This window comes from Odocoileus virginianus, chromosome 26, assembly GCF_023699985.2.
Source record: "Odocoileus virginianus isolate 20LAN1187 ecotype Illinois chromosome 26, Ovbor_1.2, whole genome shotgun sequence".
In the NCBI taxonomy this organism is placed as follows: domain Eukaryota; kingdom Metazoa; phylum Chordata; class Mammalia; order Artiodactyla; family Cervidae; genus Odocoileus; species Odocoileus virginianus.
In genome coordinates, this window is record NC_069699.1 from 12,266,229 (window position 1) to 12,289,125 (window position 22,897).

The following is a 22,897-nucleotide window of genomic DNA, read 5'->3' on the forward strand; positions in this document are numbered from 1 at the left end:
TACACAGAAGTGGACAAAAAAAGAAAAGAGACCACAGGCTGTGTACCTTTCTATACTTCCAAGTTTTGTAGTTTCGTGATTGTGATATCTCTTCAAAATATAAAATTATCTGAGAATAAACTCAACTAAGTGAAATACACAAAAATCTTTAAGAGTTAAATAACTTACATTAAAAAATTGTAATATAAATATACGGAAACATCATGTTTTTTTGCATTAAAAGACAACATACCACAAATGTACTAATACTCTAATAGACTCAGCACAATTCCAAACATGTATTAGAAGACTCAAAATCATCAAGATATCAGTACTTCTGCACAGTCGATACTGTTTTCAAAAGATGATTTCAAAATTGGACAATCTGACTCTAAAATTTATTTTGACATGCAAATGACCAGGTAGAGCCAAGACATTTATGAAAAGGAAGAATGAGGAGGAGAGATTTGCTGCACCAGCTATCAATACTAAATATGGAACTAAGTGATTTTAAATACTGATGTTTTCCAATAATTACTCTAGTAGTCTCAGAATGATGATTATCCAGACAGCAACTTAGATACTAAGGATACTTAGGTTACATAACACTTAAGCAAGTTCGAGAACCAAAACAAGTGGAAATAAAGAACTTTTGATTAACTTATAATGTACCAGCACTCATTTAAAAGAGAGCATCACATGAAATCAATGACTCATAATCTATCTATATCTATTCAAGATATTCCCCCAAGGAGAAGCCAAAACCTGCAGTCACAAGCTCTCACCACCGTGTTACTAATAACAGCAAGTGTATCAGTCACTCATTGTGTCCAACTCTTTGCGACTTCATGGCTCCTCTGTCCATGGACTTCTCCAGGCAAGAATTCTGGAGTGGTTTGCCATTCCCTTCTCCAGGGGATCTTTCTGACCCAAGAACTGAGCCCACATCTCCTGCAGTGCAGATTCTTTACCATCTGAGCCACCAGGGAAGCTTCCAGGTGGCACTAGTAGTAAAGAACCCGCCTGTCAATGCAGGTGCAAGTAAGAATTCAGCTTCAACCTTTGGGTTGGGAAGATTCCCCGGATGGGTGTATGGCGACCCACTCCGGTTGTCTTGCCTGGAGAATGGACAGAGGAGTCTGGTGGACTATGGTCCATAGGATCGTAAAGAGTCAGACACAACTAAAGCAACTTAGCATGCACACACATGTGAAAAGGTCGTCTCCTGTGCTGCTGGAAGAGGGTGTTTACTATGACCAGTGTGTTCTCTTTGCAAAACTCTGTGAGCCTTTGCCCTGCTTCATTTTGTACTCCAAGGCCAAACTTGGTGCTCTAAGTAGGTAAGTTCATTTCACTGGGTATGTTTGTATCTGCCTTGGCAAACTCCAGGAGATGCACGCTATACACACCCTACTGTGTGTATATTTACACACAGTGTTTTAAATATCAACGGTGTTTTTATACTGGAAGAATCAATGATATCTTCTTGCCTAAAGGAGTCAAAGATGGCAGCAACCTGGGGACAATGTTGTGGGGAGGGGTGTGGTAGGGGCTCTGGTCCGTTGGCTTTAAAATACAGCTTGAGACTCTCCTACACTTTAAAGAAAAAGGGGCACTGGGAAAGAGGAAAGACTGACCAGGAGAGAGAGAGGAGTCAGAAAGACACCAAGAGCCTCTCCCCTCCACAGGCAAAATTTTCACTGAATTCCTTACATGTGCCCAAAGAGGTAAAATCAAAACACTTTGATATTAACACTTATCAGCCAGGAAATGTCAGAACACATCAGAGAGCAAGAGAGTTAACCAGATAGTCTTACCTCGGTGGCTATAAGATAGATCAGCTCTCCCAGGGTTGGTAAAAGGCACTGTTTTAATTTGCTGTTCCTGAAATTTTCCCTGATTAATTCAGTTAAAAGAGTGATTGCCTGAAAAGAAGGGAAAAAAATGTATATTATTTCATGCATACCTCTCAGTTCTTTACCTTATATGTAACAGGAAAAACATTCCACAAAATTCATCTGACCTTTTTTAACAACTGGTCTACAAATGATTTTCAATATATGGACCTTATTCCTGAAGAGAAAATAGGAACTCTCCTAGACGATGATATAAATTTGTTGCTGTTCAACTCTTCACAACCCCATAGACTGTAGCATGCCAGGCTTCCCTGTCCCTCACCATCTCCTGGAGTTTGCCAAAGCAGATACAAACATGCCCAGTAAAATAAACTTACCTACTTATCGCACCAAGTTTGGCCTTGGAGTACAAAATGAAGCAGGGAAAAGGCTCACAGAGTATTGCAAAGAAAACGCACTCGTTATAGCAAACACCCTCTCCCAACAACACAAGAGACGACCCTAAACATGGATGTCACCAGCTGGTCAATACCAAAATCAGATTGATTATATTCTTTGCAGCCAAAGATGGAGAAGCTCTATACAGTCAGCAAAAACAAGACCAAGAGGTGACTGTGGCTCAGATCATGAACCCCTTATTGCAAAATTCAGACTTAAACTGAAGAACACAGGGAAAACCACAAGTCCATTCAGGTATGACCTAAATCAAATACCTTACGATTATACAGCAGAAGTGACAAATAGTTTCAAGGGACTAGATCTGATAGAGTACCTGCAGAACTATGGACAGAGTTTCATGACATTGTACAGGAGGCAGGGATCAAGACCATCCCCAAGAAAAAGAAATGCAAAAACGGCAAAATGGCTGTCTGAGGAGGCCTTACAAATAGCTGAGAAGAGAAGAGAAGCAAAAAGCAAAGGAGAAAGGGAAAGATATTCCCATTTGAATGCAGAGTTCCAAAGAATAGTAAGGAGAGATAAGAAATCCTTCCTCAGTGATCAATGCAAAGAAATAGAGGAAGACAATAGAATGGGAAAGACTAGAGATCTCTTCAAGAAAATTAGAGATACCAAGGGAACATTTCATGCAAAGATGGGCACAGTAAAGGACAGAAATGGGATGGACCTAACAGAAGCAGAAGATATTAAGAAGAGGTGGCAAGAAGACACAGAAAAACAATACAAAAAAAGATCTTAAGTATCCAGATAACCATGACAGTGTGATGACTCACCTAGAGTCAGACATCTTGGAGTGCAAGGTCAAGTGGGCCTTAGGAAGCATCACTATGAACAAAGCTAGTGGAGATGATAGAATTCCAGCTGAGCTATTTCAAATCCTAAAAGATGATGTTGTGAAAGTGCTACACTCAATATGCCAGCAAATTTGGAAAACTCAGCAGTGGCCACAGGACTGAAAAAGGTCAGTTTTCATTTCAATCCCAAAGAAGGGCAATGCCAAAGAATGTTCAAACTACCACACAATTGTACTCATCTCACATGCTAGCAAAGTAATGCTCAAAATCCTTCAAGCTAGACTTCAACAGTATGTGAACTGAGAAAATCCAGATGTACAAGCTGGATTTACAAAAGGCAAAGGAACCAGAGATCAAAATGCCAATATCTGTTGGATTATCAAAAAAGCAAGAGAACTCCAGAAAAACATCTACTTCTGCTTCACTGACTACACTAAAATCTTTGACTGTGTGGATCACAACAAATTGTGGAAAATTCTTTAAGAGATGGGAATACCAGACCACCTTACCTGCCTCCTAAGAAAACTGAATGCAAGTCAAGAAGCAACAGTTAGAACTGGACATGGAACAACAGACTGGTTCCAAATTGGGAAAGGAGTACGTCAGGGCTGTATATTGTCACCCCGCTTGTTTAACTTATATGCAGAGTACACCATGCAAAATGTCAGGCTGGAAGAAGCACAAGCTGGAATCAAGACTGCCAGGAGAAATATCAATAACCTCAGATATGCAGATGACACCACACTTATGGCAGAAAGTGAAGAAAAACTAAAGGACCTCTTGATGAAGATTTAAGAGGAGAGTGAAAAAACTGGTTTAAAATTAAACATTCAAAAAACAAAGATCATGACATCCAGTCCCATCACTTCATGGCAAATAGATGGGGAAACAATGGAAACAGTCACAGACTTTATTTTTGGGGGCTCCAAAATCACTGCAGATGGTGACTGCAGCCATGAAATTAAAAGACACTTGCTGCTTGAAAGAAAAGCTATGCCCAACCTAGACAGCATATTAAAAAGCAGAGACATTACTTTGCCTTCAAAGTAATAGTCAAAGGTATGATTTTTCCAGTAGTCATGTATGGATGTGAGACCTGGACAAAAAAGGCTGAGTGTGGAAGAACTCATGCCTTCAAACTGGTATCCTTGACAGTCGCTTGGACACCAAGGATATCAAACCACTCAATCCTAAAGGAAATCAACCCTGAATATTCATTGGAAGGACTGATGCTGAAGCTGAAGCTCTTATACTTTGGCCACCTGACTCATTGGAATAGACCCTGATGCTTGGAAAGACTGAAGGCAGGAAGAGAAGGGGATGACAGAGGCCGAGATGATTGGATGGAATCACTGATTCAATGGACGTGAGTTTGAGCAAGCTCCAAGAGATGGTGAAGGACAGGGAAGCTGGCATGCTGCAGTCCACTGGGTCGCAAGGAGTCCGACGCAGCTGAGTGACTGAACAGAAACAACACTTACAGCATATATCAGTTACCATGCACTTTTACTGTATCGATAATCTTCTGCCAGGCAACTGTGGCTCTGTCTTTAAAGCCAGAAAACCTAGGCTGAGAGAGTGGAAGCAACTTGCCCCACATACCATCCATGCCACTTGGAGGCTTATACTGCATTAAATTCTACATTAAATACTGCATTCAGCTCTTATACTGCATTAAACTTTTAAGTGATTCCTTCAAAAATATGAGAGGAGCAATATTATAACAGCATTTTGGTATAATTCACTTTGAAATTCTGCAGCATATTTTCATCAGATCTAGTTAATTTCCTAGGACTCATGCATAGAAAATCCCATGCTCCATGCCAGAATTTATACCCCAGAACACAAGGTTAATCAAACCACACTGTGACCATAAACTAGGGTTGAATGGTTTCAGAATGATACATATAGAATGAGATGGGGGAAAAATATGTACATGAGTAGTACGGAAACAGTGCTCTGAAACAGTGCGACTCAAAACATGCTGCACAAACAAGATTATTTCTCATGGTGATAAGACCTAGGTTTTTAAGTTGAACATATACCAAAACACTATGCTGCACACCTAAAACTAATACAATGTTGTATGTCAATTATATCTCGCTTTATCATTTAAAAGTTTAAAAACTGAAAGTGAGCAATTTAAAATTTTCAGAACAATTTCACTGTAATAATACAACATCCCAGCATGTGATCACTGGTTCTACTTTGTAAACAAGAGTGTGGACAAGTTGGAGTTGGACATCAAGCAGCTGCAAAATAGTCATGCGTGGGAGGAATACTTGATGTGGGGACAGTTTTGATTTATAACTGACTACAGTGAGCTACATTTTCTTGTTGCTGTTTTCCTGCCGTGCCCCGTGTGGCTTGCAAGACCTTAGTTCCCCAAACAGGGATTGATCCTGGGACCACTGCAGTGAAAGCTCCGAGCTGTAACCACTAGACCGCCATGGAATTCCCTCAGTTGTATATATTTAAAGTGTATAATCAGATACATTTGACATACACACATCCCATGTGAAATCACCACCACAATCAAGACAGCAAAACCCTCAAGTGTTTCCCCAAGTTCCCTTGGTAATCCCACTCCATCCCACTACCTTTCTCTTCTCCTATCAATTTACTCTCTGTCATTAGTTTGCATTTCACATATCATGTTTTCTTATTTTTCTGGCTTCTTTCACTTAGCATAATGCATTTGAGATTCAGGCATGCTATTTATTCTATAATGCATTCTTTTCTATTGCTGAGTACTCTTCCTCCATATAGACATAACATCTTAGGTAACCCCCACCACTTATTGCCTTACACACAGTGAGTCCCCTATATAAAATGGTTGAGGAGGAAAAAGCAATCATATATAACATATTAGCCTTTGCAGGCCATTTCTACACACAGCATTTCTTTTCCTTTACCCTGTATTGATCAGCCATTGATCATTCATTAATATTACACTGAACCATCCGAAACTAACAATGCTCAGCCATTTTTTACCCTATGAAAACCACACACTTACCATAAAAGAGTGGATAAAGGCAAGTTTTCTAAAAAAAAAAAAGGAGATTTTTTTTAAAAGGAACCTTGGAATATGAGGAAAGAAATAAGAACATGACAGGCAAACATACAGGTAAATTCAATAGTCTTTCCTTCTCCTATTAAGTTTTCTAAATTAACTTTGATGGTTGAAGCAAACATTATAAAAATACTTGATTTGGTTCTAAGTGTATTTAGAGGATATATTTTACTCACTACTGACAAGGGGATTTTTGCATAAACTAATGCCTATGGCCAACAATGTGCTATGTAAGTGAACACTGAAACATCTCTGGTCAATAACGTTAAGGTAATAAAAGACATACCAATATATCTCTGGTCAATAATATGCTAACTATATAAAACAGAGGGAGGTTAAATGGTTGAAAAAGGAGGTAGGTTTTCTATACTTCACTTGAACGGGAGAAATGATGCCACTAGACTGTGATTAAATTATGTATGATATAAACAATGTTAAAAAAGAAAAACCCAAAGATGATCTAAATAAAAGAAGAGGTGTATTTTTATGTATGTGTGTGGATATTTTATTTTCTATACAATACGATGTTTTGACATCTTAAACAAGCCATTCTGGTTGGGGAGAGAACGACCTTCCTAGGGCCAGCCGATTCTTAGAGGTAGCTAAGGCCCAGGAAAGTGAAAAATGAAAAGTGTTAGTCACTCTGTCATGTCCGACTCTGCAACCCCATGGACTACAGCTCACCAGGCTCCTCCGTCCGTGGAATTCTCCAGACAAGAATACTGGAGTGGGTAGCCAGTCCCTTCTCCAGGGGACCTTCCTGACCCAGGGACTGAACATAGGTCTCCCACACTACAGGCAGATACTTGACAGTGTGAGCCGCCAGGGAAGCGTGCCTGCAATATGCCAACCACCAAGCCCAGAACCACACCTCCTCCATCTGGCCCTTACACTTCAGGAGGCAGTACTCTTCCGTCTTCATCATCCTAGGCCAGGTACCAGGCAACTCGAGACTGTCACTATTCCACAGGCTGCTGAAAGTATTCAGACCAATTCTAAGCTATTCCTCCTGCCCTGTCTTTCCCGTGGAAACCCCAACAAAGGCCACAGCCTACGCACTCCGGTCTTCTGCCTCCTGACCACCTTGGTGTTGTTCCACATGGCTCTGTAAGCCACCTGTCTCGAGGAGCACTAAGCATAATAAACTCTATTTTCCTGAGCCTCTGCTTTCTCCTCGTGTGGCCAATCCTGACTGACCATCTCATAAATGAATACAAAAAGGAGATATACTAGGTTCATAGATAGTAAGACTCCCAGTGAAGATGTCAATTTCCCCCAAACTGATAGCCTGGTTTACCGAAATTCCTACCAAAATCCTACCAAGACTTTTTTGTAGATATTGACAACATTATCCCACAATTCATGTGGGAAAACAGAAGTATCAGAATTGCCAAAATGATTTTGAAAAAGGTGAATAAAGTGGTTGAAAACTGTTCTACCTGGTTTCAAGAAGGTATACAGCCACAGTAATCAAGACTGTGAGACAATGTCAGAGAGACAGACTCTCAGATCAATGAACCTGAACAGAGAATTAAGAACTAGCTCCACACTGGTATGGCCCACTGGCTTTTGACAAATATGCAAAGGCAGTATAAGGGAGGAAAGTCCATCTTTTCAACAAATGTTGCTGGAGCAAATGGCTTTCCACTGGAAAAACAAGAAAACCTCAGCCTAAGTCGGACACTTTATATGAAGTAGTAACTCAAAATGGATCATGGACTTGAATGTAAAACAGAAAAACAGAAGTAAAATATATATATACATGATATATAAAAAATATATATCATATATAAATAAAATATATATATATCATATATACATATATATGATAAAATCTTCAGAATCTAGGTAAAGGGTAGATCTGATACCAAAAGCACAGAAACATTGTACCAGAGAAGCAATACAACTGGCAAATAAGCATATGAAAAGATGTTCAACAGTATTGACAGTTATGGAAATGCAAATTAAAACCACAATGAGCTATCATTACACCTCTTATCAAAAACAGAGTGACAATAGCAATTGCTGCTAAGGATGGGGAGAAACTGGATGGCTCACACCATCTCTGGTGGGAATGCAAAATGGTACAGCCATGCTGGAAAATAGTTTGGCAGTTTCTCAAAAAAAACATAACAAATGAACCACTAAACATGCAGCTGCCACAGGACTTAGAAACTGCACTCATCAGCATTTATACCAGAGAAATGAGTCCTTCCATCCACACAAAACCTGTTGTTCAGTTTTACAGCAGCTTTATTTCTAACTGTCAAAACTGGAAATGATCCAGGTTATCTTTCAACAGGTAAATACAGAATACTATTAAGCAATAAAACGTAACAAAATGTGCACACACGCAACAATCAGAATGAAGAGTCAGAGAATTAGGCTAAACAAAAAAGCCAACTCTGAAAGGTTATATACATCTTCAAAACGAAAGAAGTACAGAAATGAAGAACAGATTAGTCGTTCGCCAGGGGTGGGAAGGAAGAGCATGAGATAGAGAGAAGCGGGTATGGTTATAAAGGGCAATAAGGGTGATCCTTGTGGTGATGAAACTGTTCTGTTCATTAACTATCTCCACGTCAACATTCTGACTGTGATATTGCCTGATAGGTCTCCAAGATGTCACTATCAGGGAAAATTAGATGAAGTACCATATATACCCAGCATCTCTCTGCACTATTTCTTACAACTGCATGTGAATCTACAATTACCCCAAAATAAAATTTGAACTTTTTCAAGTTAACCTCGTTCTAAATTCAAAACCCAGATCCAACTTTCTGTTTCACAAAATTCACAGCAGGGACATATAGCTCTGCTCCATTTGATCATCCACTGGCCATTTGGTATCAGTAAACATCACAGGAAATTAAAACATTTTAATGCTGCAGACCCTTAAAGATATAAAACTGTCTGAACTGCCTCCAGCATAACAGAAACTGCTTTGGAACTCAGTGCCTTGGAGACAGACAAACAACATATGATTTATGCTAGTAAAGTCACAGCAGCCCAATATTTCACTTGCAAAACTTAACTTTGGATACCATTAAACAATGCACAACAAGTAAGTTTCCCTGCAATATTACTGTATAGATTTTCCACTCATTCTTTAAAAATTTCAAGAAACATTAATAAGGAAAACTGTAAGAATAACCACATAAATGACAAACACCAAGCAGGAAAAATAACTTTGCTGACGTAAGTATGACACTAAAATATGCCAATACTAAACAGAACAAAAAACATAAATGAGATTGTTTAGTTCTTCTTCCAACTCAGAAATCCAAGTAATATGTGGATATTGTTCTTAGGCATGTTTCTCCTATAGTGTATAAAAATTTATAGTGTATAAAAATGAAACTAAAATAGATTTTTTTAAATGGGATGGATATTCAGGTATTATGCTACTATTGTGTGTATTTTTTGAAAAATCTAAGGAAAATGAGGAGAGTGGAGGGTGTCTTACTTCTAGTATTATTATGCTTTAAGGCATATCTACACAATCACTGATTCTATTACCCTAAAAGAAACTATGCTTCTGCAACCATAGGCATGACTGGTTGCTTGATTACTTCAAATAACAATAATTATTTATAATTATAAATAATAATAATAATTATAACAACAACCAAATATAATAATAGGATTGTAATCCTATTTCTTAGGTCTGTATAGTCAAAGCTATGGTTTTTCCAGTAGTCATGTATGTGGTGACGAAACTGTATAAATATGAGAGCTGAGCAATAAAAAAAGGCTGAGCACCGAAGAATTGTTGCTTTTGAACTGCGGGGCTGGAGAAGACTCTTGAGAGTCCCTTGGACTGCAAAGAGATCCAACCAGTCAATCCTAAAGGTAATCAGTCCTGAATATTCATCAGAAGGACTGATGCTGAAGCTGAAGTTTCAATACTTTGGCCACCTGATTCGAAGAGCTTGCTCATTGGAAAAGACCCTGAAGTTGGGTAAGATGGACAGCAGGAGGAGAAAGAGAAGACAGAGGATGAGATGGTTGGATGGCATCACTGATTCAATGGACAGGAGTTTGAGCAAGCTCCAGGAGACAGTGAAGGACAGGGAAGCCTTGCATGCTGTAGTCCATAAGGTTGCAAAGAGTAGGATACAACTGAGCAACCGAACAACAACAAAATCCTGTATCTTAAACTACTCTGAAGTGTTAAACTCAAAACTCATTTTACAACAACTCTGACAAGGGAAAGCCAGGCCTCTTTCAGCTTTATCTGAAACTATCAGATTGACATTAGGTCGGAAGTGCTTCAATTTCACATACCCGAACTGAGTCTCTTAGGCAGAGAGACAGAAGATGATGAAGTTCTGCAGTTATAAAACTAATATTCTGAACTCGCACGGAGTTTGCTTGCTCCTGACTCTCAAAATATAGTTTTTAAATGTCCATGTTAACAGGTATACAATTAACAGCTACAAATAGAAATTGAAATAAACTCCAGACCAAAGAGACTCGAGTGTTTTATTAGGCCAAAGGGACATTTTTAAGCCCTATATAACTGTTCCCAATGGGAGATACAGCAGCAGACATCACAACAACATAACCTTTTAAATTAGATAACTGTTCAGCATTCTTCCCTGTGGAAGTCCCAACCTCTCAAGCAGGAGCATTTCACAATCTCAAAGGAATAGAGAATTCCAATGGATACCATTCTGCCCAACCTTTTTCTTTCTTAGAACACCATTTTCAATGTCCCAAACACAGCTTGCTCACGTAAAACTTGAACCTCATAATCCTGTCTTCAATTTTATTTGTATTAAATCTCAGACTCCACCGGGAACCGCATTTCAGATCTGTAGACTTGAAACTTCAAGATCTCATTTTCAAAAGTGTTGGTTTAAAAAGTGTGAGAGAGAAAAAACACACTAGAAACAGATAAGAGAAGGCTGAAGAGGCAGAAACAGAAAGATGGTAAACTTATTTGAAGAGAAAAAAAATCTGTATCTAATAACTGGAAATACTACTGCAATGTTGCAACATTGTAAGAAGTTCTCCTAGTGACTTCTGGATATCAAAGTGGATATAATCTTTACTCTCTAATTATCTGCATATTATTGATAATTGGGTTGCTGCTGCTAAGTCACTTCAGTCGTGTCCGACTCTGTGCGACCCCAGAGACGGCAGCCCACCAGGCTCCCCCATCCCTGGTATTCTCCAGGCAAGAACACTGGAGTGGGTTGCCATTTCCTTCTCCTATATTTTGCCTAGCATTTCCAAATCTCGCATGCCCATAAATATCAAGTCAAGCAAATCATTCAATCTTTGATCTGGATGTTCTGATGTAAAAACTTCAGGCCAAAACAACAGCCACAAACTCTCTTCCCCCTGGAACATACTGTGACAAACACCTCATTTTAACAAATACAGAACTGGAGGGTTATCTGCATTCAAATTGGCATCTAACTCCTAAAAGTAAATAATCAGGGAGAAAAAGTCAGTACTGCTATCTTGTCACTACCCTGCGAGGCCTAAATGTAAATAAACAACCTGGAACTGGTGGAATTTTTTATCTTAAAGATTACACACTGTCAGGAAAAGCAAATAAATGCATAAGCAGATTTCTTTAACAGCCATCAAAAAAAATTTGGAAGCGCTTGGTACACAAACTTTATCAAGTTCCCTGATTTTTTTAATTAGATGTCAACAAATTTCAAAACTGCAAAAGAATGTGTCGCTTTTTGGTCGCCAGTCACCCAATCCCTCTTCCTAACACCATTCAAGTTCCTTTTGAAGAAAACACCTCTCCTGGACTGTGCTTGTCTGTGTGATGCGATGACAAAGCAGGCCCTCCAAACATGGAAACTGTAAGGGCCCTGGCTCCTTCAGAAACATCTTCCCTCCTAGTCTGGTTCAATTAAAGCTAAATCAGAAATACAGATACGGATGTAGAAAACACGCCTATGGTTACCAGGGGATAGGGGTGGGGAAAGTTATAAATTGGGAGACTGGGGTTGACATATACACACTACTATACATAAAGCAGATAACTAGTAAGAAACTATTGTAGAGCACAAGAAACTCTACTCAATACTCTGTTAATGACCCGTGTGGAAAAAGAATCTTTAAAAAAGTGGATATACGTATGTGCATAACTGATGCACTTTGCTAGACACCTGAAAACACAACATTGTAAATCAACTATACTTCAATAAAAATTTTTTTAAAATAAACTACATCACTAGCGGATTTCTTTTTGTCCTTTATATCTTATCAGAGAATAAAATTTGTGTTAATTACCTCGAAATCAGAGATTTTTAAAAATAAAATAATAAATCAGAGTTTTATTCAAAACTAAAAAAAAAAAAAGACGAGGCCACAACCTGAACAGCCAGCAAGGCTCCTGCTCAGAAACCTGAACTTTGAGTGGAATGTCACAGAATAAACAAACCAGCTGAAGTTCACTAGCAGTGGCTCCAAGCAAGACTCCAAGAGGGCCCTGCTCCAAAGACCCTCTGGAGCTGCCAGGCCCTGACTGTTCTAATCCTTTTCTTGGAGTCTGACCTTGCTCATTTCCCCTAATAAATACCCCCTATGCTCTAGTTAGGCAGTCAACCTGCAGAGGCAGTAAACAGTACTTGTGCCATGCAGTTCCTCTCCCTTCCTGGACACATGAAAATATTTCCCAGCTCCCCTGAAGTTGGATGGGACCATGTGACTAATTCTAACCAATTGGCTGTAAGTAGAAATGATGTGTGTACACGTGTGCGTGCTAAATCGTTTCAGCTGTGTCCAACTCTTTGCGACCCTGTGGACTGTAGCCTGCCAGGATCCTCTCTGTCCATGGAATTCTCTAGGCAAGAATACTGGAGTGGCTTGCCGTGCCCTCCTCCAGGGGATCTTTCCGACCCAGGAATCCATAGGCAATTTTCTCTGCTCTGTCCCTATGTCCCAGGAAACGTGACCATACCTGCTGGATGGAGATGAACTGCAAGCAGCTGGGGTTCTGAAGTCAGTTGCCCTCAGGGCACCCAGGCCAACAGCAAGAGAGTTCTCTGAGGTTTTGATGGTTGCTATTACCACAGTATCAGCTAGTCATACGCCAACTAAGACAGAATTCTAATCATCCAATTCAGACAGACCACTTTAGTCATACATAGTAATGACAAAGTTCTAGTACCTTAAAATAATTACTGACAAAACAACACAATCAGTAAATTACTGCACCCATATCTTAGGGGAGAAGAAGATCATTTGTGTCGCAGCTAAGATCTGCCATCAACACTTGTATCATGGATCTGACACCAGAGTTGTGAAGCACCAATCACCAGAAAAGCTGTGAATGAGAAGTATACTGATAAATCCTGCCCTGCAGGTTAGGAAATTGGGTGTCAAATTGCCATAAATCTGTAATAAATCTGCAGTTTGAAACCAGATTAATCATTAAAATTCTTTTGCCCGTCTCTGGCAGATGGCAGACAAGATGTCCTAAATATTCCTCCCACTGAAAATAATTTTAAAATGCTAGATAAAATATTTTTTAATGTCTTTATAAACTGCACAGCTGAACTGGCAGCTATGGGAATCTCAAAGACTGAAACTTGGAAAATATGCCAGCAGAGAGAAAACAGGAAAATAAGAAAATAGGTAAGCATTTAAGATACTTTAACCCTGCAGGCATGTGATGAATCTCTGCGCCCTTGAAATGACCTTCTGAAACGGAACAAGTGACAAACTCCAGGGCTTGCCCAGAGTGTGGTATCACTTAGGAGACCATTCACGTTAAGTTGGGACCCCAATGATGTATGAGTAAGAAATAAACCAAACTGCAAGAGAGGGCAGTACGGAATCTTGAGACCTTGGCGCTGAATGAAGCAATGGGAAAAAGTAATCTTCCCTGAAAATCAAACCAGGCCTCAAAAGCAGGTATGCAGGTCACACTGACAATGCTTCTTGCCAGGGAGTCCAGAGATTCAAACACTTGGGAATTTGCTAGCCTGACCGATTAAAACATGGCCTTAACGATGGCCTATAATTAATGAGGTCAAAATGCTAGGATTTCGCCAGCATACAGCAAGTGAAAGTTGCTCAGTTGCGTCCAACTCTTTGCGACCCCATGGACTATAGCCCACCAGGCTGCTCTGTCCATGGAATTCTGGGCAAGAATACTGGAGTGGGTTACCATTCCCTTCTCCAGGGGATCTTCCCAACCAAGGGATCAAAACCAGGTTTCCCACACTGCAGGTGGATTTTTTACCATCTGAGCCACCAGGGAAGCCCAAGAATACTGGAGTGGGTAGCCTAACCCTTCTCCAGGGGATCTTCCTGACTCAGGAATCGAACCCAGGCCTCCTGCATCGCAGGCATTTTCTTTACCAGCTGAGCTACCAGGGAAGCCCATACAGCAGAGCAGTGGCTCTCAAACTTGAGTATGCATCAGAATCACTGAAGAATCTGTAAAAACACAGGATGCTGGGCCGTGCCCTCAGAGTTCCTCACTCCGTAGGCCTGTGGCAAGACCTAAGAATTTGCAGCTCCAACAAGTTGCCAAGCAATGCTGATGGCCTAAACCATGCTTTGAGAATTACTACTGTGGAACTCTAGTGCCTGCACACTGCAATCAGCTGTGAACTTTAAAAACGACAGCTTTCTGCATCCAACTCCAGAGATTCTGGTTTAACTGCTCTGGGCTATGGCCTGGACATCAGAATTTTTAAAGCCCCTTAGAATTCTAATACGCGACCCAAGTTGAGAACCACTGCTACAGAGGACAGAGTCAGAAGAGCTCAGGGAACTGGAAATACTGGAGTGGTTCTACAAAGGGCGATCTAACCTGCCCAGCCACCCGCTAAACCACCCCTCCAGGGAGGATCTGAGAAACAACCCCCCTTGTGAGGGGGGCCCCAGCACCCTGGGCAGCCTTGCAGTGGAACTCTTGACAGGTCAGAGACGACAGTGAGAAACACTGACCACAGAGCTCGGTTCTCTGATCACAGAGCGAACAACGGAATTGAGGGACAGCAAAGACCAGTGGCAGCTCTTAACTACACAAATGCCAGTAAGTCATGGGGCAATTTGGTGATCAGAGTATTCTGATCCACTAGAATCTAAGACAGTGGTAAACTGACCATCAAATCAGCCTACTAAGCTTGGGCTTCCCAGGTGGCCCAGCAGTTAACAAAAAACCAAAAACAAAAAACTGCCTGCCAATGCAGGAGACATAGGTTTGATCCTTGAGTCAGGAAGGTCCCCTGGAAGAGGAAATGGCAACCCCCTCCAGTTTTCTTGCCTGGGAAATCCCTGGTGGGCTACAGTCCATGGGGTTGCAAGAGAGTCAGGCAAAACTTAGCAACTAAATAACAAAAACTGACGTTTGACATAGAATAAGAACATTTCTAGGCCTACTGGGCAGAGACCTAACAGAGTCCCTGCATCAAGAACTCACAGTCTCTTATCCAGATCCCACAGCCAAGCTGGTTCACATACCCGGAGCTCCTTGACTAATCTGAAGATCCCCTTGAAAGAGACCCCTATAAACTGGCCACAGGTAAATGATGTCAATCTGTCCCAACACCTTCATTCCACAGAGGGTCCACAGCCACTGACCATGTGACTGAGCACTGGGGAAAGGGAAACACCCAGACTCTCTGAATGTATTAGGCACTGTTTCTGAATGAGGGCTGATCTCCAGAGACCTAAGCTGCCATACAGTCCAGGAGTCAGAGGAAGAGCTCACTAAGGGTCGGGGGCTAACATGGAGTCTTAGCCAAATCCACCTTACATCTGTCCTGGGATCCCAGGCACCCAGCTCTGGTTACCTTCCCAGCCCGGGAACACAGAGTGACCACAGACACCAAGTAATTAGTAGGATGCTCACAGCAGATCCCTATTTAGAGTAGGAAGGACCAAAGCGGAAGAACACCTACCCCACCTGTCCACTCAGTGACAGTAAGCCCGAAGCAAATCATGTCCACCGAGAATCGGCGATTAGGGATCACTGCCACAGAAGACATGCAAGGAGCCACGGCAGGGATTTCTACCAACATGCCCGCTGAACTTGCCTGTCGGGCCAGTGCAGAAGCCACATGGATCGTGGAGAGTGACTACTGGTTTTGCAGATTTAATCAGATGATGATGCCAACTGTAGCTGCAGATTCAGTTTCAGATGTGGCATCTTTACAGAAGCAAATCAACAGTTCCTGACACCTAGTATGGCTCTCTTTTTTATCCCAAGCAGTAAAAAAAAACAAAAAAGAAAATCAGAAGTAGTTACTACTTGCTGAATTGCCCCTGTGTAAGTCAAGTCACCCATTCTGTCACAATACAGATTCTGACCATCTTGATACTCTGCAGGACACCCGGCTGCCCTGTTACACTGAGGACGTGATGCTAACTGGATCTGGTGAGCAGTACTCTAAATTTGCATGCCAGGGGGTAGGAGATAAAGCCTTCAAAAAGTTTACGGTCTATTAACACCGCTCAAGTTCCCAGGAGCCCTCTTGGAGCATATGATCACGTTCCTTCTAAAGTGAGAGGGAATTTGCTATCCCTGGCACTACCCAAGATTAGGAGGTCCCACAACTAGTGGGCCTGTCTGGATTTAGGGGTGCCAACCCATTTAGTGATCACTGACAAGGCTGCCAGTTTTGAGAGGGACCCAAGAAAGAAATCTGCAGCAGGTCCAAGCTGGTCTGCCAGATGCAGCACAGACTGTCAGAACTGTCTGTGGCAGAAAAGAATGCTACAAAAAGTCTGTGGCAGAGCCAGAACACAGACCCCTCAGATTTTGGAATAAGGTCTTACCCTACCCTCTGCCAACTGCCAATCTCCATTTGAAAAGCAGCACCTGACTCCTTTCTGGGCACTGGCTGAGACTTAACGCCTGTCTCTGGAAGACGATGGTACTTGATCTGGCCACCATGAATCAGAGGCCACCATAAAACTGGTTATGCACAATAGCATTTTAAAACTGAAATGGTATGCATGAGTCCAAGGCACGCAGATTCTTTACTCGCATTTGATAGGCAGGTGGCTCAGACTCCCTGGTATCTGCTGTCACCACTCAACCGCCTCTCCCTTCCTCAGCCTGCCCCTGTGACTTCCTATGAAGTTTTATGTTTCCTTCTTTCCAGGAGGAAAAGCAGAGACAGACCTGGTGCACACATGGGTCTCCACGGCCCATCAGCACCAGGAGAAAGTAGATGGCCACTTCACTGCAACCCCATCCATAGTGGGCAGGACTTTGTTTATGGTAAATGCACACGCACTGCCTGGAGAGAGACGGATACAGCAATGCATCTACACCAACCCAGAAGCAGTTGGTAACAAATCCACCTGCAATGCAGGAGAATCTGGTTCGATTCCTGGGTTGGAAAGATCCACTGAAGAAGGGACAGGCTACCCACTCCAGTATTGTTGGCTTCCCTTGTGGCTCAGCTAGTAAAGAATCTGTCCGCAATGTGGGAAACCTGGGTTTGATCCCTGGGTTGGGAAGATCCCCTGGAGAAGGGAAAGGCTACCTACCCACTCCAGGCCCAGAGAAATCCATGGACTGTATAGTTCATGGGGTCTCAAAGAGTCAGACACAACTGAGTGACTTTCAATAGGCTTGCCAGGGGATCAAAAACTTGAAAAGAAAACCACCGTACTAAAAATAAATTTTAAAAAATAGTCTGGAGGAGACAGGTACAGACAGGCTCCTGGAATGGGAACAGAGTGGAGACATCCATGACCCATTCACATAAATGCCTGCAAGAGGGCCTCACCAAACAGCGGGAGGATCACACCTATCCCGGGGACGCCAGGCAGCGTCCTTCACCAGCACGGGTCCTCACTCAACAAGGCTGTGTACAAAGAACACGGAGGGAAGGATGGAGGCAGCACCAGGGCTCAACAACGTGGACTTCCGCTCACCAAGACTAACTTGACTGCTGCCATGGTAGAGGGGTCACCTGCCATGAACAGAGGCCAACACTGAGCAGTGACAGAGCTCGGGTCCCTGGAGGGCCCAGCCTGCAAGCCAGCAGCAGACTGATTACACTGGGAGCCCTCTGATCATGGAGGGGACCACACTGTGCCCTCACTGGGAGAGAGGCCCTTGAAGGCAGGGGCCAGTCATTCCCGCCCTGGCACTTGTGCTGACTCCACCATCCATGGTCCTGCCCCTTTCCACCAGTCTCCAAATTGGAGCTCCTTCTGGGTTCCAGGGACCACATCCATCCCTATCCATTTACTTTTTTTTCCTCTGGGGCCAAAGTTCAGTTCAGTTGCTCAGTCGTGGCCAACTCTTTGCGACCCCATGGACTGCAGCACACGAGGCTTCCCTGTCCCAGAAAGCCTGTTTGTGGCCAGGAAAACCCAACTCCCGGAGCTTACTCAAACTCACGTCCACTGAGTTGGTGATGACATCCAACCATCTCATCCTCTGTCGTCCCCTTCTCCTCCTGCCTTTCATTCCTTCCCAGCATCAGGGTCTTTTCAAATGAGTCAGCTCTTCCCATCAGATGGTCAAAGTATTAGAGTTTCAGCTTCAGCATCAGTCCTTCCAATGAATGTTCAGGACTAAATTCCTTTAGGATGGACTGGTTGGATCTCCTTGCAGTCCAAGGGACTCTCAAGAGTCTTTTCCAACATCACAGTTCAAAAGCATCAATTCTTCAATGCTCAGCTTTCTTTATGGTCCAACTCTCACATCCATACATGACTACTGGAAAACCAACAGCTTTGACAAGATGGACCTTTGTTGGCAATGTCTCTGCTTTGTTTTTATTTTAGATTTTTTTTCATTTATTTTTACTAGTTGGAGGCTAATTACTTTACAATATTGTAGTGGTTTTTAATATGCTATCTAGGTTGGTCATAGCTTTCCTTCCAAGAAGCAAGCATCTTTTAATTTCATGGCTGCAGTCACCATCTGCAGTGATTTTGGAGCCCTGTTTCTCTCACTGTTTCCATTGTTTCCCCATCTATTTGCCATGAAGTGATGGGACCAGATGCCATGATCTTAGTTTTCTGAATGCTGAGCTTTAAGCCAGCTTTTTCACTCTCCTCTTTCACTTTCATCTAGAGGCTCTTTAATTCTTCTTCATTTTCTGCCATAATGGTGGTGTAATCTGCATATCTGAGGTTCTTGATATTTCTCCAGGCAATCTTGATTCCAGCTTGTGTTTCATTGAGCCTGACATCTCTCATGATGTACCCTGCATATAAGTTAAATAAGCAGGGTGACAATATACAGCCTTGACGTACTCCTTTCCCAATTTGGAACCAGTCTGTTGTTCCATGTCCAGTTCTAACTGTCGCTTCCTGACCTGCATACAGATTTCTCAGAAGGCAGGTCAGGTGGTCTGGTATTCCCATCTCTTCCAGAATTTTCCACAGTTTGTTGTGATCCACACAGTCAAAGGCTTTGGTGTAGTCAATAAAGCAGAAGTAGATGTTTTTCTGGAACTCTCTTGCTTTTTCAATGATCCAATAGATGTTGGCAATTTGATCTCTGGTTCCTCTGCCTTTTCTAAATCCAGCTTTAGGGCCAAAAGGTGAGAACAATTCTATTATCAACCCTGGAAATGGCATCATCCATTCTGCTCATCACACCTTTGTAAATAAACCATGACTGAATTATCCCAATTTGAGTGAGCCACCAGTTAAGAGTGAGTGATAGTTACCTTTGAAAACCTTTGCTTTCAGGTGAAAAGACAGCCTTCAGAATGGGAGAAAATAATAGCAAATGAAGAAACAGACAAAGGATTAATCTCAAAAATATACAAGCAACTCCTGAAGCTCAATTCCAGAAAAATAAATGACCCAATCAAAAAATGGGCCAAAGATCTAAACAGACATTTCTCCAAGGAAGACATACACATGGCTAACAAACACATGAAAAGATGCTCAACATCACTCATTATCAGAGAAATGCAAATCAAAACCTCAGTGAGGTACCATTACACACCAGTCAGCATGGCTGCTACTCAAAAGTCTACAAAGCAATAAATGCTGGAGAGGGTATGGAGAAAAGGGAACCCTCTTACACTGTTGGTGGGAATGCAAACTAATACAGCCACCATGGAGAACAGTGTGCAGATTCCTTAAAAAACTGGCAATAGAACTGCCATATGACCCAGCAATCCCACTCCTGGGCATACACACCGAGGAAACCAGATCTGAAAGAGACACGTGCACCCCAATGTTCATCGCAGCACTGTTTATAATAGCCAGGACATGGAAGCAACCTAGATGCCCATCAGCAGACGAATAGATGAGGAAGCTGTGGTACATATACACCATGGAATATTACTCAGCCATTAAAAAGAATTCATTTGAATCAGTTCTAATAAGATGGATGAAACTGGAGCCCATTATACAGAGTGAAGTAAGCCAGAAAGATAAACACCAATACAGTATACTAATGCATATATATGGAATTTTAAAAGATAGTAACGATAACCCTATATGCAAAACAGAAAAAGAGACTCAGATGTACAGAACAGACTTTTAGACTCTGTGGAAGAAGGCGAGGATGGGATGTTCTGAGAGAATAGCATTGAAACAAGCATACTATCAAAGGTGAAACAGATCGCCAGCCCAAGTTGGATGTATGAGACAAGTGCTCAGGGCTGGTGCACTGGGAAGACCCAGAGGGATCGGGTGGAGAGGGAGGCGGAGAGGGGATCGGGATGGGGAACACATGTAAATCCATGGCTGATTCATGTCAATGTATGGCAAAAACCACTACAATACTGTAAAGTAATTAGTCTCCAACTAACAAAAATAAGTGGAAAAAAGAAATAAGAATCCAATAGAAATTGGAAAAAAAAAGAAAAAAAGAAAATCTTTGCTTTCTAGTTTTTTATACTGCTTTGTGAAACCAATTAATATAGAAAATGTCAGGGACTTCCCTGGTGGTCCAGCGGCTAAGACTCCATGCTCCCAATGCAGGGGGCCTGGGCTCGATCTCTGGTCAGGGAAGTATATCCCACAGGCCACAACCAAGACCCAGTGCAGCCAAATAAATAATTTTTGAAAAAGTGACAGGTCCACCCCAATAGCTGGATTCATCCTCTCCTCCTTGGAAAAGAATACCAGAACACCAATGTTGTACACTTAGACAGACCAATGAATAAGTTGTCAGGTTTCACTTTGAGCAACAGCCTTTTAGGCCTTCACAAACTATTGGTTTTATAGTTTTGAGTTAGTTTTACTCATTTAAAAAAAAAAAAAAGGAAAAAAAACACTATTCGAGTCACCAGGGACACTGGATCTATATGTCATCTCAGCATCAGAGAATCAGCCCCTGAAGCCCACTTTCTCGGTCAAGCAACGATGTACATGGATGGCGATGTGGCAGCAGCTAAGGAGGGCGATGCCAAGCCAACGCCAGCACCCTGCAGAGCCCACCACCGAGATTCCACCCACCGTGACGAGAACAGGAATGCTGTCCTAATACATGTCTTTTTACCAGCCTGGGGTATCGTCATGACTCCTAGCAATCATAATAGAAAAAGATGCATACTCCTTCTTGCCACTCGTCTTCACTTCCCTCTGGTGACCACAAACTAATCCTAACACAGATGGGGGGAGAGGCCACTCCAGGCAGAGGAAACCAAGCCAGATGTATATCACAGGTACAGCCGCACCGTGGCAGGTCCCCTCTTCTGTATCTGATGCAAGCATCTCCTGAGGTGCAGTTGGCATATATACATTTGTTGAGGGTTAAATGACTTTTTTTTTTCTGGGAATAGCAGAACACAATTATGCATGCTCACTATATAAATGTTTTCCTAAGAAGTCAAGTTACCATTATCTGATATTAAAATTGAATCTTTTTGATATATAATAATTGAAAAGCTATGGCACACAGACATAGCTCCAATACTGTAGTTTGGAGCTGGCTATCAGGCAGCCAGTTGATAAAGCTATAGGTAAAGCGTCTACCTACAATGCAGGAGACCCGGGTTCAATCCCTGAGTCAGGACGATCCTCTGGAGAAGGAAATGGCAACCCACTCCAGTACTCTTGCCTGGAAAATCCCATGGACGGAGGAGCGTGGTAGGTTACAGTTCATGGGGTCGCAAAGAGTCAGACACGACTGAGCAACTTTACTTCATATATAGTTTTTCATATATATATAAAACAAGCTCACATCTACATATATATATATATATATATAAAACTAGTATTATTTACTTGTTACTATATCCTTAACATCATCTTTTCAACACTCCTCAGAAATACAACGGAAGCTCATTTTTAAATTGCATTTTTCTGCTTCAGGGATCAGCTCTGATGAGTTGTATTCTCGGCAATTCTTTCCATCACCAATTCTCTTCCCATGTTTCTTTCATCTAACAGAAAATTAAATGTGATGGTTTGCTAGTTCCCAAGGATTACTAAATTACATCACATTCAAATATATAAGCCTCACAATGGCTGCTCTAAAAATATTAAGCCCAGGTAAAATGAGCATAAAAATTAGTCAGACAGAAAACACAGAAGCTAAAAATCATTCTACAAGATGTCAGGTAAGAAATTAAATGAATTCTATCATTATAAGAAATTAGGAAACACGCCTTTTAAATATGCTTTGATGTGAGATGTTTAATTTGTATGCAGAAGTTGATTCAAATATGCCAATTCCCCAAATGATATGAACTTCAACATCATGGCTTAATACAACAAACCCAGAACATTTCACATCATTCTACACAAAGGCATGAACATGATTCAACTCCTGCTTTCTTAATTTCAACACATTTTCTCTCTCTTGATGTCCAAAA

At 41.7% G+C, this 22,897-nt stretch overlaps 1 protein-coding gene across 5 annotated transcripts in view; it reads right to left on the bottom strand.

Annotated features, from left to right (window-relative positions):
- The window catches only part of ULK4 (unc-51 like kinase 4), a 487,767-nt gene that overhangs the window by 407,033 nt on the left and 57,837 nt on the right, over nucleotides 1–22,897 (bottom strand). For all 5 annotated transcript variants that reach the window (XM_070455485.1, XM_070455483.1, XM_070455484.1 and 2 more), the window contains one exon: nucleotides 1,797–1,904. In XM_070455485.1, the coding sequence (XP_070311586.1) occupies nucleotides 1,797–1,904 (108 nt within the window). The remainder of the gene's footprint in view (nucleotides 1–1,796; nucleotides 1,905–22,897) is intronic.